Source organism: Geospiza fortis, unplaced genomic scaffold, assembly GCF_000277835.1.
Source record: "Geospiza fortis unplaced genomic scaffold, GeoFor_1.0 scaffold53, whole genome shotgun sequence".
Classification (NCBI taxonomy): Eukaryota; Metazoa; Chordata; class Aves; order Passeriformes; family Thraupidae; genus Geospiza; species Geospiza fortis.
The window spans coordinates 9,123,449-9,142,038 of record NW_005054305.1 but is presented as its reverse complement, the minus strand read 5'-3'; the positions used below and the strand labels follow the sequence as shown (position 1 = coordinate 9,142,038).

The following is an 18,590-nucleotide window of genomic DNA, read 5'->3' as shown; positions in this document are numbered from 1 at the left end:
CTTTTCCTCTTCTCTGCAGGACAAATTTAGCAAAGCAGCCTGAGCTATCTCAGTTCAGTTACAGAACTTCACAGCCAGTCACCTCCTCCAGAGGCACCCTGGGGAAAGAACAGGAGAAGTTTGGGAAAGTCCCATTTGATTATGCCAGTTTTGATGCACAAGTCTTTGGCAAACGCACAACAGCACCTGTGACACAAGGTCGAAAAACACCTCAGTTTCTTGAATGTAAGCTCAAAATTCAATTTTCTCTTCAAGAAGGGGCAAAATGTCAACGATTTTTTTTCCTTTTTGCTTCTTCTGCTTTCAAACTTCTAGAATTCTAAAAAGGTCTGTAGAAACTGTCTTTAATCACTTGTGTCTAGAATGTTAGATAGAATCACTAATTTGTGAAAGATAGAATTTTGAAACACTAAATATCATCACTACAAGGTTTACTTTTTTGATGCTTCTTTTAAAAGCAGTTATGAGTGGAAAAGAGGAGTAAAAAGGAATGCTTTATGTTTCACCTGTTACCTTCTTCCTTGATTAAATTGAGGTATCTTTATGGGATAGATGACAAGTCCCATGGAATGTGTCTGCACAAGGTGTAATGAACAGTTGTACAAAGAAATCCAAGTTAAGTTTTAAAGATACTGCAGGTACCATTTAGGTGAATCTATACAGGTATTATTCCTCTTAGATGAGCATGTGCCCCAGCTGCATTAATTCCAGGCCTGGGGTAAATTTGGTTTGGTACTTCATATTTCTGTACTAAGTCATATACGTAGTGCAGTCATATCCAATGCATCAAATTGTTATCAAGATTCCTCTTCTTGCATCATTTACAGATTTTCTGAGGCACTACTCTGTAAAAGTGAGATACCACAGTGCAAACACTGAGAGTTTATTGCAGATGGTCTTCAGAATCTGCATGGGAAACATTGGCAAGGTTGTGCGATTGAATTGACCATTATAAAATATTCTTTAGTTTAAATAAACAAATAATTCTGTTCCCATGAGGGAAATGGAAAACAAATGTTTCATTCCACCAAGACTGGGTTCAGAAGAAAACAGAACCAGAACAATGTGCAAAAAAGACTTTTTAATTGGCTTTTCTTTTGTTAATGGCAAAAAGGAAAATAAAATAGGAAAATAAATTTTGTCCCACTTACTCCAACAAAGAAAAACATTCATAGTAAGGTGAACAGAAAAGCAAAAAAAATAATTTGTTAATGAATAAATTTATATATAAGTTAATTATAATATAATATGCATCTAACACTATAAAATGTTTTGTATGTTTTATATATTTATATATTTATATATTTATAAATTTTGTATATTTTTATGTCTATTTGTGTACATGTCTGAGTACACAAAAACACACATATATGTTTGTAGGTATCTGGGTTTTGTGTGCATATATACAAATACTCTATTTAAAATTGCAAATGAAAAGTAGATATTTATCTGACCTGGAAAATAGGCTTGTTTAAATGAAAGCAAATATATGCATTGCCAGCTTCTTGGGTGGCAGATTTTCCAATTTTGTTTGTAAAATTGAATATTCCCTATTAGCTGTCTCTTTGCACAGATGTATGTCTATTTCACAGGTTCATTTCAAGGAAAAAATGATTGAAATGTTTTTATACAAATGCAAATACATATATATGCAATTTATGTATGAAGTATATCAAAGCTGAAGTTTACAGCCTGTTGTTCTTGCAAAGATTGCAATGTGCAGCTATTATTTTAATGGAAAGGTGAAAGTAGAAGAGCTGGTGAGTGATTTAACTCTTCAGGTATACAAAAGTTGGCAATAAGAAGCTGATGATGTAGTGATGGGTTCAGAGTCCTATGTAAATATGTAACCAGACAAAAGCCCATCATTAGCCCTCTGGGGATTCTGCACTTTTAATCTTGGTTGTTTTGTTTTGTTTTTTTACAAAACATACACCCTTTACAGCTGTGGGTGTTTTTTTTGGTTGGTTGGCTGGTTGGTTTTTCGGTTTGTTTTTTTTTAGGATAGGTAATGAAAAATGCAATTTCTGGTCTTTAAACACAATTTAAATTTCCTTGTAGTAAGTGTTAAAAATGTAGACTGTCTCATTTGTCCTACAGTGCTGTGTTTACAGCAGGGTAGATAAATCCTTTTTAATTTACACTAGAGAAAGGGAGGACTGAATCATGAGGCTTTCATGTATTGCTCTCCTGAGATGCCTCTAGTGCTTAGAGAAATGGAATATAGCATTCAGCTACAGTCAAAGCACATAAACCAGCATTTCTTTCAGAGCATCCCAAGTTTGAGGGAAGATGAGTCCTCCTATGCCTTAGCACTCAAAAGCACTCAGCCAAAGCTCTACATCCAAAGGGATCCAGAGCCTTGGGGCTCAGATCTTTAGGGAACGAGCAGATGGCCATATGCAGAAATGTTCTTGATGTATCTGGGTGTAGGCTGAGAAATTGGATTTTGCTTAGTTTATCTTTGTAGGACACTGTGAGGGCTGCAGACAAAAGAAGTGATTATTGCTTCTTAAGAGCTGAAATCATGGTGCTGTGTTCTCCCTGCAATAGTTTATGCCATCTCAAGCTCCAAAATCCAGAAGAGAGAGCAGAGTTCTCTCTAACTGTTTTAGAGTAAATGCTGCTGATGAAGAAGAAAACAAGAAACCACACACACCACTTTTGTCTGTGCAAGTGCTTTTCTGTTCACCTGTTAGTACTTAATTTTCAACTGACCTCCCTGTGCCTAATAAATCTGTGTATTATTCTAAATATAGCCAACAAAAGACTGTAAACCAAAGTCATATGTATGCTCATTGTTTTTTTAATTGACTAAAAGATAGACTTAAATTTCTAAATATTTCCACAAAATACTTAGTACTGAATGTTCCTTACAGGTAATGTTTTAATCTGATTTCTCTGCTTCATTCAAGAGCCCATTTTTTTTCTCCTTAGTCACATAAACAAAGCTACTTAGGTAACAGACTTGATTAAGTAGAGTAAGCAGCGCTGTTTTAGCTAAGACTGGACAAGTCACTGTTGATTTTTTTTTGCACAATAGATCTTCAAGAGGAAGCCTTTATAACAGTACATTTACAATTGCATTTTTCCATTGGGGTGGTCAAATCACGATGGATACTGCACAAATGCTTGCTCAGTCTTTCCTAGGGCATCATTGTTTTTAATGCCTGAGTTAAGGATAAGTAAAATATGAGTAAAAAATCTCAGAAGGTTTGTTGACAGATGTGTATTTCTCGAGGAAAAATTAAATTACTGTGTTTCTGAAGCCATTTTTACTGTAAACCCTTACTGGCAATAGCAAATTGATTGTTTTAAATGTAATCTTTGAATATAATTTTTTTTTTTTATGTATGAAATTATAGTCTGAGAAGCGAAACTATTTAACGGGAAAAATTTCATACATGCAATTGCTAATCAAATCTCTCTTCAACAGCAAAGCATTTTTCAAATCCAGTGAAATTTTCTAATCGACTGCCTAGTGCTAGCGCCCACACACAGAGCCCTTGCCATGCCAACTCTTATAGCTACGGTCAATGTAGTGAAGACACCCACATAGCAGCAGCTGCTGCTATCCTGAACCTTTCCACCCGCTGCAGGGAAGCAGCAGAGATCCTCTCCAACAAACCACAGAGTCTGTCTGCCAAGGTAGGGTAGTCCAAGAACCTGGAGGGTGTGCTAGCTACTGAACTGTGCGAATAAACTGTCTTTCATGTTAGTGACTGCATTAAATCCCCCAAAAGGAGGCTTCTGTTTGCATGCTCTTTTGAAGAGAGGCAGAGAGAGAAAAAAAATCAGTAACACAGTGACCAGTTCTGATAAAACTAAATAAATAGCTGGAATTATGTTGTTAATTCTTTTCATAATTGAGCCCTAATTACAAGGGGGGAGTTTTCTGGGAGGAAAAAAGAAAAAGGTTATTTGAAATCCAACAATAATCTGTGGTGGATAATGAGTAAGATCTGTTTTAAGAGGGAATTTTTCTCCCTCTGAAACCTGCCATTAGTGATAATTTTGGGGACTGACTTAAAAAAAAAATATAAAGATCATATGATTAATCAAGGAGATATTTTGCTAGCAATGGAACAGAACTACCTATGGAGTCTGTTGTGTTTGGAGCCCCTAACAGTTTGGCAAGGTGCAGAGGGGGGAATAACAACTGACTTTGGTAACATTCCCCTTTCTGCTGGCAAGACTGGAGAATCAGGCCCACTGTGTTTGGAGATAGATAATTTGGGCAAGTCTGTCATAATGGAAAGCTGCCTAATTTTGTAGATGTTTGTGTGGCTTTCGTGTTTTGTTTTCTGCTCTGCATTTCCTCACAGATCTTTATGATTTACAAATGGTGCTGTGTGAGCTGTGAGCCTTATTTTCTGTGCCATTACATAGTATTATAATGCTTATGAAAATAGACAAGATTTTCTTCTGATGACAGTGGTGTGGGAGCACTGTTGTTTATTATTTACATTAAAGTCACACATGTTCCACTGCAATGAAACTTTTGAAAGCTCTTTGTAGATAAGAGGGAGTCATTACAAGAACTTAAGGAGAAGTCACTGGGGAGTGAAAAGAGGTACATTTGTCAAAACACAGCATAGCAGGTGTGCTTCTTCAAAAGACAGATGATCTGTTTTTCTGCAAGTCAGTGTCATTCCACTGTATCCCTCTGTTATCTGAGCCTCACAAGGCTCATTCTGGCTAGGTGTGTCTTCCACAGCTGTTGATCTACATTTTGGTTGAGGGTTTATTCACCACTGCTAGGAGGTTAGCTATTATTTTTTTGAGTGGAACCATTAATTTTGTCACCAGCATAACACCTTGTTAGGTACCTTTGCAGAGTGGTATCTCCTACTTTGCTGCTTTTGATTTCTACTTGTGTGTGAAGTTTTGAACATTAAAATTAACATTGGGAGCTGCCACAGGGTAAACTTTTTTAGAATGTCCACAGGTATTCCCTGTAATTCACTAGTTGTTCCAAGGACTGCTTGTAGAACCTCTCCTAATGACAAATCCATCCTTGATATCTGCTGCAAAAAAACCTTCTATCATTCTTTAATAGAGACTTCTTCTAGTAGGGAAATGGAAACTGATGCCAATGGTTGGATTAAATTGCTGCAGCAGCCTTTGGCTGACCGCAGCAATAGACCTTTGTTGCCAGAGAAGAGCAGTAAAGGGACCAGGCATAACCCAAAGATTTTCTCCTATGTACCTGCTTCACAGTTGCCAAATCATGGGGAAGGATTGAATGGAAGTGAACATAACAGTAATGATACAGAAGGGCACTTGGGGCACATAGCTGACTCCTTTTTCACAGCCAGGAATCCGGCCTGAAAGAAAATCACCTGCCTACCTTGCTATCTGCCTGCCTCCACTTTTGCCAGACTTTCTGGAGGGCATACTGCTACAAAACATCTGACAGAAGAATCAGAATTCGCTTCTGGCCAAAATACAGAAAAGTAAGCCCCAAACGGATTTGGTGTCCAAAAGCACACAAAACAGATTTTTATTTGGTTTTGGATATTTATTACCTTGATCATACAGGATTCAAACCAAAAATTTGTGAACTAAGTTGCCAGGCTCTCCTCAATGAAGACACTTTCTAATTTTAAAATATGAAACAATAAAATACTATTTATCAGTGTTTCTGAATTGTTTTGTGGCTGGTGGTGGCCACAAATGTAAATGTTTAATTGCTAGAATATCTTACAAATTTTTAGATTATTAAAAAATCCCCCTTGAGACTTTATCTGTATTTGAACTCAAATAATGCAACACGTTACTACAGAGTTAAATATTTCCTTTTTCTACTCAACAGCACACACATTCAACACATTTGAAAATAACAGTGTGGAGTGGCTGTGTTCAGAGCCCCACAGTATCAAGTGTCTCACCCCTGCCCCTTGAAACATCTTCTTATTCCTTTTTCAAGAAAACCTGATTAGCATCGTGCATACTTTAGCAGATCAAAGCTCCTGACTTGTAAAGGTGTTTGAGCATCAGGCAGCCTCGCAGCAATCCAGTCCTTGGTTCCTTACACGTGGGAGGCTGTGTGGTGGTAGAACAAGGATATGTGAGACTGCAGAGGAATTCTCAGTCTTGCTGGAAATATTTTGCCAGTAGCATAATTGTCAGAGATGTAAAAATATTGTGCTTCTAAGTTTTAAAAGCAGAACTTAAAGTTCAAACATTTCAAGTAAGTGGCATTTTCTTGTATTTTCTCAAGGCATACATATGTTGCCTTGCTTAAACAAGTGGAGAAAACAACAAAATGCTTTTTAGCACAATTGTGTTCTCAAGTATCTTTTTCTTTTTTGCCTCTTAAATTTTATTTCTTGGCCCCAAAGCATTGTCCCTCTCCTAGAAAGTCAGATGGTTCGCCCTGAATATTCACCCCTTTCCTGTATATACAGATAACATTTAAATGAAAAAGTAAATGTATTTCATAACATAGTTCCATATTTCAATAATTTAATGGATATTCAGATATGTATTTCTCATTCTCTACATATCAGTTCAAAAGGGAGAGTGCAAGACAACAGAAGAGAAAGAGAGGCGTAGCAAGGATAGAAATGTCACATTCCACATTAACAGTACCACTAGTGAGAAAAACTTCCAAAGAAACCTTATGTTCAAGGTGATCTGACAAATATCCCAAGTTTAAAAATAATAATTTAAAATATAAGCAATTAAAATAATGCATTTTTCTGAAATGAGCAGTAAAATGAACCTTAAACTTTATCTATTAATTATGTTTCAGTTGCATACAAATTAGTAAGATCATCAGATACTTTGATGATATAGTTTTCAAAATAATTAATACCACATTAATGTTGCACTGTCTGAGCCATACAGCCTGGGACTGCAGTAAGGCTTTCCCCTGAATATAATCCCAACCAGGCAATTCTCATGCAGTCAGTATCCCAAGCCAGTCTCCTGGTTGTACTTGATTTGCAATTTATGTAGCTTCATTCAGCTCCCATAGAAGTCAGCAGAACGGTTCCTCTAGGAGGCTCAGCCTGCAGTTTCTAGTTCTGCGCAAGAATCCACATCATCATAACTTCCAGGGATCTCCCGTTTACAGCCTCACCATACACGTCTCAGTGAGGTAGCTGCAGGCAATAGTTTATCTGTATCCCCATTACTACTGCTTGCCAAACATTTTGTTGACTGTTTTGGTGGTTTTCCCACCTGTTTAGACAAAATGGCATATGCACACTATGCCTTTAAATAAAACAACAACAACAACAACAAAGTAAAAATAAAATCACACTTGTTAAAAATGTTTAAAGTTTAAATTCTAGTTTTTGAACCAAATTGTGTCATCTCTCCATTCTTGGATACTGATGATAGTGAAAATTGCATCAATTATTTAAGAACTGTAGTTAGCACTCAGCATGTTTTTCAGGCAGTACTTTACTCCAAATGCCTTAAAGCCTAAATACAGGATGAAAAATCATCCAAGAGTATCACTAGGTACCATCCTGTAATACTGCTGTGCATATTGCTCTCTAAGTACCTTTTGGCTCAGCTTTTTTTAATTTGTGAACTGCTCTGGGCTTAAATTGGGACTCCATTTTTGTCTCAGATGTTGTTGGGCTGTTACAAGTTTTCTCATTTTGACCCAAATTAATATTTTAATTTTCTGCAGAAGTACTCAGTTGCTTAAATTTATGTGTGAAGAATTGAGGACCTGGTGCATGTGTTTTTGTGGGCTGGGAATAGGAAAGATTGTACCATTTTGGATGGACTTGTATTAAGAATGTTACTCAGTCACTCTCCCAATACCAGAACTTAAGAGCTCTTTTGAGCTTTCCAAACCAGACTGAACTGCTGGGGGAATGCAAAATCACTGATCATGTTGTTCTTTTGGACTTGCATAGCATTGAGTTCCACGGCTGATACCAACCAAAGAAACCATGAATTTTCTTATATGTCATGGCACAATGTCCCTTATGTCACAGGTTTGAAATAAGATACATGCAGACACAATAATTTACTCTTTCTGATCCAGCTGACATAAAGCTTGACTTGTAATCATTACTGGAGACACACTGGAGAGTATTAAATGTGATGACTGATCAGATGGTCCAAAAGCATACGAAAAAATGGAGGAGAAATTTGAAACAAGAAACTAGTATCCTTTATTTTCCTAGCTGTTGTAATTCAGTTCTAAGGACAGGACCTAATTAAGTACTAGAAAATATTCCCTAATATTTATGTCATAAGATAAGGCTGAAACAAAGATTGACTTTATTGTACAAAGCAGTTGGGGAGCATACGGACCATTTTTTTTGTTTTGGTGTACATATTTATATTAGTCTTCATTGTTGCTAATAAATTACTATTTGTACCTTATTTTTAAGGTACAAATAGCTACTGAATAGCTACTGGAAGAAAGAAAATGTGCTCCCATCATTTTTCTTAATTTTTTTTTCTGGAATCCTTTTACCAGCTGCTTGTAAAAATGTGAGGTGGGGGGAATTAGACTGTCACTTATGAGGTAGTAGGTAAGAAGTAACCTGAATTAAATTAATGTGTGTATCCTATCATGCTCATTGATTTTTCTTCATTGTTTCAGTGGATATTTTCCTGGTTTACACCAGTGTAAATATAAATGTGAGTAAGATCAAAATCAGGCTGCAAAGATTTACACAGCTTAAAACAAACATAAGTTAGGAAGCTAAAAGATATATTTTCATCTTTGTTTTGCTTACAGTTTTAAGGAATAATCAGAACAGTTTACATTGTTTTAGTAGCTGTATTTTAAATATGTCATGATAAATAGATAAATATAGGCCTGTTCACACATGCACTAGAGTCAACAGTAATAAGATCTTGCCTTCAGTGAGGAGAACACAGCCTTTACAAGCTTGAGCTAAGCATAGAATGTGCCATTTTCTGTCAGCATGTCAGAGCACTGCTCTAACATTTTTTCCCATTTGCCATTTTTGTCTTTTTACTTCCATTTAAAAATTGATGTAAAAATAAATGTGGAAAAGCAAGCAAAGGAGACATATTGAGAGGAGGGTGGGATCAGAGTAGGAATGTAAACTGGAGCAGTAACTCTGACTTCCCTCTTTTTGCTCTGCCATTTGGAGTTTGCTAGGAAGGCACCAAAGCAATAGCTCTTTTATACCATTCTGAGTAAAGAGCCATGCTGTGAACCTGTGATCAGTTCTGCAATGGGCAAAGGGGGATATTTTTCCCATGACTTTATTTAATTGTTGTGTGCATCTGTGAGCTCACTTAAACTCCATCTGCACGCTACTTCACAAACACACTACCCAGCCTTTCCTGATTGGAATTAGGTACGTGTTGGACAACCCAACTTCTACATGAATTTCAGGCAAGTGTTGAGAAAGCTTTAAACATCCATGATAGTAAATGTTCCGCTTATTAGTCAGAGCTCCTTGTGGAGGTTATTGGTATCTGTTTCTCAGAGAGAATGATTTTCTGATATTGTTCTACGTCAAGTTGCATTAAGAAGGAAACCTTGATTGTTTTTGGTCCTTCTTGCTGTTGCTGTTGCCTTCTGAGTAGTTGATATTTTGTCAGTAGAGAGAATCTGCACTATTTATGGGTTTTGCACTATAAAACTACTGCAGCCCAGTCACATGGCTCCCTTTCCTAAGCCATCTGTCACAGAGGTCTGGAATTTTATGTGAATGTTGGTTGTGCAGACTTAACCCAAGTTTTTTTATTACGAAAAATGTCAGCAACTACAATATTTAGCATTTTACTTTACATTGGTCATTAAACTTGATTACTGTAGCTCTGTTTCATTGCTATAGTTACATATCAACTACGAAGCCAAAAAACACTGGGGCAATCATGGCAGAGCTGTATTGTCAGATCCTGGAGTGTGTGCTTGGCACTGATATAGTTAATATCTTGGATTTTTGTAACTAAGGTTTATTAATGCTGGTATAAAAATGTATTTGATATTATACAGATGGCATAAGATGTTGTGGTTACTAAGTTATTATCCAGGATAAGCTGCACTGTCAAATTCGGGGCTTAAAACTATCACAGGAGATTAAACTATTTACTAAAAAGGGGCAGAAAGATATAACAAAAGCGTCTTAGTATGAACATATTAGAAGTGTATTTACTTCCCATAAATATAATAACACATCTCTCTCTTTAAGCTGTGTGATTGAAAATGTGAACTTGGCTGTGTGGGAGAAGCAAACATAAGAGGTGCCTGAGTTTCTGTACCAGGGACAAGCAGATGGCTTGCTGGTGCTTCCATCTAGGTGGGCATCTGCATCAGGCTCAGGGATGAGAAAGGGAGCCATGCTGGCTGAGTGAAGAGAGGTTGCCAGGCCTTAAATTGTCATCTACCACCCATCTTTTCCTTCTGATTCAGAAGATTTAATCAATCACATTTTACCTTTAAATAATTCATCACTGGCAGTGGTAGAAGGCCAGGCTGTATTAAGGAAGCTCCACCCTCAGTCCAGCCAGCGTGGCTGTCACACTTTCAGCACAGGGGAAGAGCTCCCTGTTTCACCACAACTCTTAAGATCCTCAAGCAAGAACAGGTTTGACTGCCCTATCTTTAGCAATTGGATGGTTGACTAATCATCATGCCCCAGCAATATGTAATGGTCTGAAGAAGAAAGGGGCTCCTCCCGCCAATGTCTTTCTGAGGAAGAGGTCTAAGAAAGACAGACAAACTTGCCCCCTGGGCGTACCTGACTCTTTTCTTTTTACAACACAACATCTAGGTGATTCACTTACACCATGAGTTTCCTATTATATTACTCAAGGTAGGAAATCTAGGTTTATACAGCTGTCTCCTACAGTTATACAGCACAGAACACATCTTCCCCAAATCCTCAAGTGTCATACAAACTTTGTGGTGACTCAAATTAAAAATAGTAGTGATGACAATGAGCAGTGTTAATTACAGTATTCTATTTGTAGATCTCTGACATGGCTATTTATCTCCATAGTCTTTGAATGTTTTCCGCATTATTCAGGAAAACACTGAACCAGACTACTGAGTAGTCCTCCAGAAACCTTCATCTTTTTCCCTCGGTGCCTTCAGCAAATGTTGGCAACAGCAAGGACTAGTCTTATATTCATCCCTATATAGAAGATATATCAATATGCAGTGTAGCATATTAAGCATGAGGGCAAATTTGTTGTTGCTTAAATTAGTAAATTGCACTTTCAGCAGCTTTTTACAATTGCAGGAAGAGTTTATCCTCTTTTTTCTGTGATCAAATGGTGTAAGGCAGATCAATGACATTTCCTTCCTTGGTTCTTGTACAGCCAAGCAGCGTTTGCCCCTTTTTGTGAGCAGGAGAGCTTCTCCCAGACTGGAAATAGAGGTTGGGTCTCTCCCCAAACTGCACACGCACCTCTGCAATTAGAGGCTGTTCTTTGCTGTACTCCCCAGGAAGCAAAGGGTTTGTTAACTCAGGCAGAATATCTCCATTAGGGAGAACCTCCCCAAAATCCTCCTGTACCTCCCAGTCTAGTGGTCTCAGTGCAGACCTGTGCCTTAGTGGCCTAGTCAAATTATGATAAAGGCAGTAGGTTATTTCAAGTGATGTAGAAAACTCCAGTGAAAATTTTTCCTACTGTGCTACTTTTAGATGTATTTCTTTCCCCCTCCTTCTCCCCCACCATGATGCAGATGTTGTAATGTTTCCAGGGTATGGGGGGAAGGGAGGATATGTAATAGTAATGCTGTTGATGACCTAAACAATGCATTAATGCTTTTAACTGTGAATTGGGGTCATAGTTATCTGTAAGAGTGAAAAGATCAAGAAGATTTAAAGCTAAACTTTTTTTAAATAAAACTAGATTTAGGGTGTATAGGTTATGGTTTAGTGGCATCTTATTTAAATTCTACTTACTATGTTTAAGCTGAGATGCAGGGATACCATTACTGAAGCTACTCTTAAGTCTGCCTAAGAGTTGGACATTAACTGACATAAATCGAAAAGCTGGGTTTAGATTCAGATAAATTTAAATAAAAGCGTGCATTTATATTTATCCTTTAAAAGCACCACATGGTTATTTTACAGCCTTACCACGTCCATATCTAAACATGTCTCTATTTCCTGTTGCATGTCAGGGAGCTGAGATAGAAGTGGATGAAAATGGCACACTGGATTTGAGCATGAAAAAGAATCGAAGCCAAGACAAAGTTATGCCTCTCACTTCTTCCAGCACAGCACTTCCCACTCCCTCCTCTTCTCCTTTCAAAGCAAGTAGCATCCTGGTAAATGCAGCCTTCTACCAGGCACTTTGTGAACAGGAAGGCTGGGATACACCAATCAACTACAGCAAGACCCATGGCAGGAAAGAGGAAGAAAAAGAGGTATTTTTTCAATTTCTGAGTGACTTTGACTTTTTCCCTTGCATGAGAGACCACATGATAGTCTTTAGGATCATCTAGTACAATTTAAAGGGAATCAGTTTCCACAGGTAGAGGCTTGTGAGCACTGATCTGGTTTTAATGGTCTCTTGGATGGGATACTAAAAAAAGACCCCACTACTCACTTTGGAAAATCTTGCTTTCAGAGCCTACTTGCTAATGTCTGTAAGTCTCTAAGGTAAGGGAAACAAAGGTTACCATCATTAGAGTCTGCTTTTTCAATTTTGCTCCTAATGGCTCCGTCTTGTAACACAAACACCCAAATGGACTAGCAGTCATCAGGGGGAAAAGAAAAAATAAAACAAAAATGACATCAACAAATAAAATCAAACCAAGAGTTTTTTCATGCTGAAACAAAAGACAATTTTTCCATACCAACTCTTTAGACTTCTAGATAACGTCCTATCTAAGCATTTAAACTCGTACTTAAAACCTTGCCTGTAATATTCTTTCACTGGAAAACTTTTTATTTTACATACTCCAATAAATTTCTGCCACTGATTCTTAGATCTCCAACTTGCAACTTATGTAATCAATCTTCTAGAGTGTCACTTCCAAATCAATAATTGTCTTAATTTTGGTTTTGTTTCTGTTTTGCTCTTTCATGTCTGTTTATCCTGTCTGGAGAACAAGGCAGCATAGTCTACTATGACCTTTCTCTCTTATTCTTCTACTTTTCTGGCAAGTTTGATTTAATTTTTTTTTCTCATGAGCCTGACTTTCAGGATATGGACTGCTTTCATTTTTCTTAAATCAGGAAGGGATCACCAGCTCTTTAAAAGGCTGATTAGATAAAAGCCTATGTTACAGCTTTCAGAAAAATCTAAAATATGTCCTAGTTGGAATGTTTTATACTACTTACTCCTTGTTTGGTTTTATATATCTAGTAATATAATTTAATCATTATATTAATATGAAATTATGTTTTGTCCAAATATCAAATCTGACACTTCAAGAAGACATAGATGGGGTGAAGATATTTACAATTGAGGTTGGGGGATCAAGGCATCCAATTCAAAAACCACCTGGAATTTAAAGATAATTCAGTTGCATGAGGAAAAAAAATCTATCAGCACTAGGTAGAAGGTTGCAATGTGTCCACTGAAAAAGCTTGCATTTCTTGGAAGCTGGGTTATCTTGAACCCTTTGCCATCTCCTCTTTGGGGCTAGTGATGATCTCTATCTCACCAATGACAGAACAATCCACGTCCCAGGGCTTCGGAGTGGGTTTGACCTGAAGCAGGAGGCTGAGGGCTCGGGCCCTTCCCCATTCATGCTGCAGGATGAGCAGGCACATCCAGCTTTGAGAGGACTGCCCTGCTGCTGGCATCAAGAGGTGTCACAGAATTGGCAGGGGACCTGTCAGGTCACTCCTCCTCCCTGCTGCCATCACCGCTCAGCAAAAGAGCCAAGACAGGAGCCCCTCCAATCCCCCCCAGTCCATGCCTGACTTTCACAAGGCTAGCATGGGTGTCTGGATGTTTCCCTGTCTCTTTCCAGCACAGGGAATTGGAGGAAACTAAACTGCCCAACAGGACATAATGGTCCAATGCACTCAGGCACTGGTGCCCCTTGCACTTGCTGCTTTGACACTGTGCATTTTGTCCCTAATTGAAGATCTGGCCCCGGATCTCTGCTGTGAGATTTTGGTGTCCCAGGGAGCCTTGATACATCCAGTGATGACAGGGCCAGAGGCTCTGTTTTCAAAATCAAAGACTGGCAGTTATCCTTATGCAAAGAAAATGACTGATTATATCTATTTCTAATTCATTGTTATCTGGTTCATATGCACAACAGTTGCTTAATTTTGGTGGTAATTTCCAGAAAATATTGTCTCTCTCTCTCTCAGCAAAATAGCCTGTCCAGATGCCCCCTTAAAAAAAAAATCTGAATTTGGAAAAAGCTCAAAATCTCTCCAAAAGGAAAGCACTGAGAAATAACTAGAGCTGTCAGTTAGTTCAACTGTCAGTTCTCCAAAGATTTCAGGGCTTAAAAATGTTAAAAGTGCCAGATGCTATTATCTGTTATTCATGTTACCATTATGTTCTGGTCTTTGCTGAAATCAATATAAACTTCCATCTGTACATTAATGGAGTATCACTGCTTGCTTTCTTTCAGTAGTGTGCATGCATGAATACACACATGCTCTTTGCAGGAAATAGTAGTGCTTGGACCAATTGGGATGGTTCTGATTTTTCTTTTAGTCTGAAATTCTTTAGATTTTAATAGCATTTAACTATAAATCCTTTCAAATGGAAAAGGAAAAATTATATTTACAGTTGGGCTTGACTAGCAGTGACGATCATCACCCAACATATCAGAAAGAGAGAAGTGCTAAAGGTGCTTTCCCAAAGGATTATCTCTCCCTCTAAAGATAAATAGCTGGAGAAGCACACAAGCCAAGACATGATGCCCTCCTTTTAGTCTTAAGTGCAGTGGATCAAAAAGTATTTGTTCTTTATTTCTGACCTGTGTTACAGACAGATGCAACCCCTTTTGAGCCACATGTGGTGATGTAAGGTTCTAGAAAGGCAGAGTTTCAGTATTCCTTTGCCTGCATTTGCTTTGCACTGTCCTGATTTTGCAGCTTCTACACATATGAAGAATTTATGTTGCTTCAATAATACAAGTGTTCCTCAAGGAATTAAGAAAATTACCAAAGGTGACTAAAGAAGTCGCCTATTTAAATGTCTATATATCTCCCTTACTCCTGGGAAATATACTAGGAAAAAAACTGTATAAAATTGTTGTTGTTTCTGTATGTATGTGTGTGAATAGCTTTAGTTTAAAAAATTAGAAATCTTAATAGCTCAATTTAGGAAATTCACCATTAAGATTTGAAAAAAAAACCCTAATTATTTAAAGATAGAAAATGAAAATACTGCAATTCTAAACCCTCTATATCAGTTACACTGCTGGCTATAGGTGTACTCCTGTCAGTGTTCATCATGAAGTCTTGTTTTTATGAAATGACTCAGTGAAATGAAGCTGTGAACTGCAATACTGTAGTGTTTTCTCAAGCCTTGGATATACATAATTCGCCATCAGTCTGCTCTGTGCAGCAGGTATCAGACAGTGACATGATGAATAACTCACACACACACATAAAGTTTCTGGTCCATCACCAGCGAAAGATCAGAATATCTTTCATTTAAAACAAAGAAGACAAGTTACACATATATAAGTTACACATATGAAAATATTAACACAGCCTGCAGCACAAACAGTTATGGCAATTCTGGTGTGCTGCAGGTGCATCCTGAGGTACATGACCCAGATCAGGATCACAGTGGAGTGCTAGAGAGTCCTCTTCACCACCCCCTAATCCAGGCTGCTCTCAGGAGAAATGGAAGAGGCTGATGTCTGCCTGGTTTAGATACATGGGATCCAGGCAAGGCATGCTTTAAATTTTTACAAACTCATATCAGTTTAGTGATGCAGATGTAGCCTGGCAGAGTTAGTTGTTAGACAGGAAACTGATAAACCACCATTCTTTAACCTCCATTAAAATAAGGGGAAACCATTTTATCTGTTTTTTTTTTTTTGAAGTTATTTTGACATCTGATCCCTTCTAGCTGTCAACAGGGGGTTAGCAGTTTTGGTTGTTTTCTTGGGGAGCTTTTGATTTTACAATAACTTGTGCCAGCGATGATCCCTGCTTGCACTTATGTGTTTCTAAGAAAGGTAGGTCAGAACTTGTGGATAGAAGTAGCCAGGAATTCAAATACCCATGGCAAAATCACTCCTATATGCCACTGCCAAAATTACCCCTATATGCCACTGGGAACAAGATTTAAACCAAGTTTGGAAAAGTATCTTTGATGTTTCTTGGATCTTGAACAAAGCTGACATACATTTTTCTACTTTTGCATTTTAGCATTTTAGTTTCCATGTTTGGAAGACTTTCAATCATTTATTATTTCTGCACTAACATCAAGTCCTTCTGTAGTTGCTAATTTTCTCTGTTGCTCCTTATCTGAAGTTCTCCTTCAGAAATATAATTCCCCAAGCCTGAAATATATGAGGGTTTTTCTATTTATTTAAAATAATTACTCATTAATTACTATGTGTTTAGTAAAGCTGAATATATGTATTTTTGCTTTTTATATTTGTATCAGGTTAGATTATTCTCAAACAAATTAACCCCACAAGTGTGGCTGAAAAAATCAGTAGTAATTGATACAGCAATAATATGGCATCATTTCTATATGTATGTGAAGTGTGAGTTACAGTAGGCAGTAGGTAGCCAGCAGCAGAACGCAGAAGAAAGTCATATTGAGGATCCAGCCCCCAAACAGGCAAAGATGAGCTGCCAGAATTGAGGACCATATGGAAGCTTTATCAGAAGAAACACCCCTGCAGAGCTTACAAGACCCAGGAGGCAGAAATTGCATTTTCAGTCCAGATTCCACTCAGCCCTGCACTCTGTGTTAACAGCTCTGCAGACAAGCCTGCTCCTCTGTCCTGGCACATCTGTCAGCTGCACAAGCCCAGAGCATCCATGGCACCAGTGCTGTGAGTTTAGCAGAGGCTGGGACCTTCTCCTCGCAGCCATGGGCAGCAGTTTCTGCTCCTACAGATGGTAATCTCTAGGAAACACCTGAGTATTGGAATGGAATCACAAAACCAATGTGAAGTCCAAGAAGGGATTCATAGAGGTCTGATAACTGGTGCTATAAACTTTGGAGAATTCTTGAATCATAAAATAGCTACAGAACATCCCTCCAGAAAGAAAATATTTATCTTTCATAAAGATAATAATAATGGAAGGCATTAAGTACCAAAACAATAAAAACCAAGTTATTTTGAAATTAAAAAAGAAGATTTTTCAGAAAACAAAAATGCAATTTCCTAACAGGACTCCAAGTTTCCAAAATGCCTTCCCAATGGAGTGAATGCTCATGATTCATACCATCCACCAAACAGCATGGTAGCAGTGATGATTTAGATCTACAAATAGTAGAAATCAAGAACTACCCTTAGCAGCCTGCTATTAAGAAAGCTTCAAAATTGTTTTGTTCTTTATGGTTTTTATTTTAACAAGAATCTGCTCTATCAATAAGATAACAGGGCATTCCATTCCACAGATCTAAAAAGCTTTGCATTAACATTTGCTTATGTAAATAACACTTTTTAAAGTTTATTATTGCAATTTTGTAATTTAGGGTGCAATGGTCACCACTTCAACTATATTCAAAAGTCAGCAATGTACTTACACAGTAAATAAAAAGAACGTAACTGCCAAAGTCTAGTTTGGCTCTACCAAAAACCACTTCTCTTTTCTTTGTCTTCTCTTTTTCTTTGGCCTTTATCACCATCTTATAAAACAAACACAAATTTCTGCTATGTATGGCTTAAACTAGCATCTGCTTAAAAGTCTGCCTGTAAGAACCTGCTACTATGATATACTAAACTTTCCTAATTTCTCTCCGTCATTTTTCTTTCATTTCTTTCTTTTTTTTTTTTTTTAAGTAGGTTCTCTTCTTGCCATGGCAAATTAAATTGTTTCTTGAATGTGTGGGAGGACTTGAAGAGAGAAATCTTTTGTTACATTCTCATTTAATATTTCAGAAAGATCCAGTGAGCTCTCCAGAAAACATGGAGGAAAAGAAGTACCCAGGAGATGTCTCCATACCCAGTCCTAAACCCAAGCTCCACTCAAGAGATCTCAAAAAGGAACTCATCACGTGAGTCACAAAAAATGCTGCATTTTCCTTTGCCCTAGTAAAGACTGGCTATGCTGCTGTTCTGACTTCTGTTTTGAAGTAGATTTGCAGGAGCTGGGCAGGGAGACTTGCACAATTCCCTGCCAGTAGTTAGTTCCACATTGTGGGTATGCAGACATGAGGTCTGGAGCTGTGACAAGCCACAGTGTGCCTGGGGGTCTGGACAGATTAATGACTAAATTTATACTGGGTGCCACTCCTTATTCCTCAAATAGATAGGTAATAAGTGGGCACTTGCACTTAACTCTTTCTACAAAACACACAGTTTCATCACATGCTACAGATTGCCTCTGCTAATGCTTATATAATTGAATAAGCTTTAATTGAACAATTGTCATTATAGACCCATTGCTTAGAACTTGTGTAGAGGCAGTTAGGATTTCTCAGACAGAAAACATGCAGAATTCCTAAAAAGACAAAATATAATACAGAATGGGGCTTCCCAACCTGTAGGAAACAGGTTTAAGTCC

At 37.7% G+C, this 18,590-nt stretch overlaps 1 protein-coding gene across 5 annotated transcripts in view; it reads left to right on the top strand.

Annotated features, from left to right (window-relative positions):
* The window catches only part of ST18 (ST18 C2H2C-type zinc finger transcription factor), a 100,483-nt gene that overhangs the window by 62,391 nt on the left and 19,502 nt on the right, over positions 1 to 18,590 (top strand). For all 5 annotated transcript variants that reach the window (XM_031066581.1, XM_031066584.1, XM_031066583.1 and 2 more), the window contains 4 exons: positions 20 to 225; positions 3,437 to 3,648; positions 12,092 to 12,337; positions 17,966 to 18,081. In XM_031066581.1, coding sequence (XP_030922441.1) covers positions 20 to 225; positions 3,437 to 3,648; positions 12,092 to 12,337; positions 17,966 to 18,081 — 780 coding nt within the window. The remainder of the gene's footprint in view (positions 1 to 19; positions 226 to 3,436; positions 3,649 to 12,091; positions 12,338 to 17,965; positions 18,082 to 18,590) is intronic.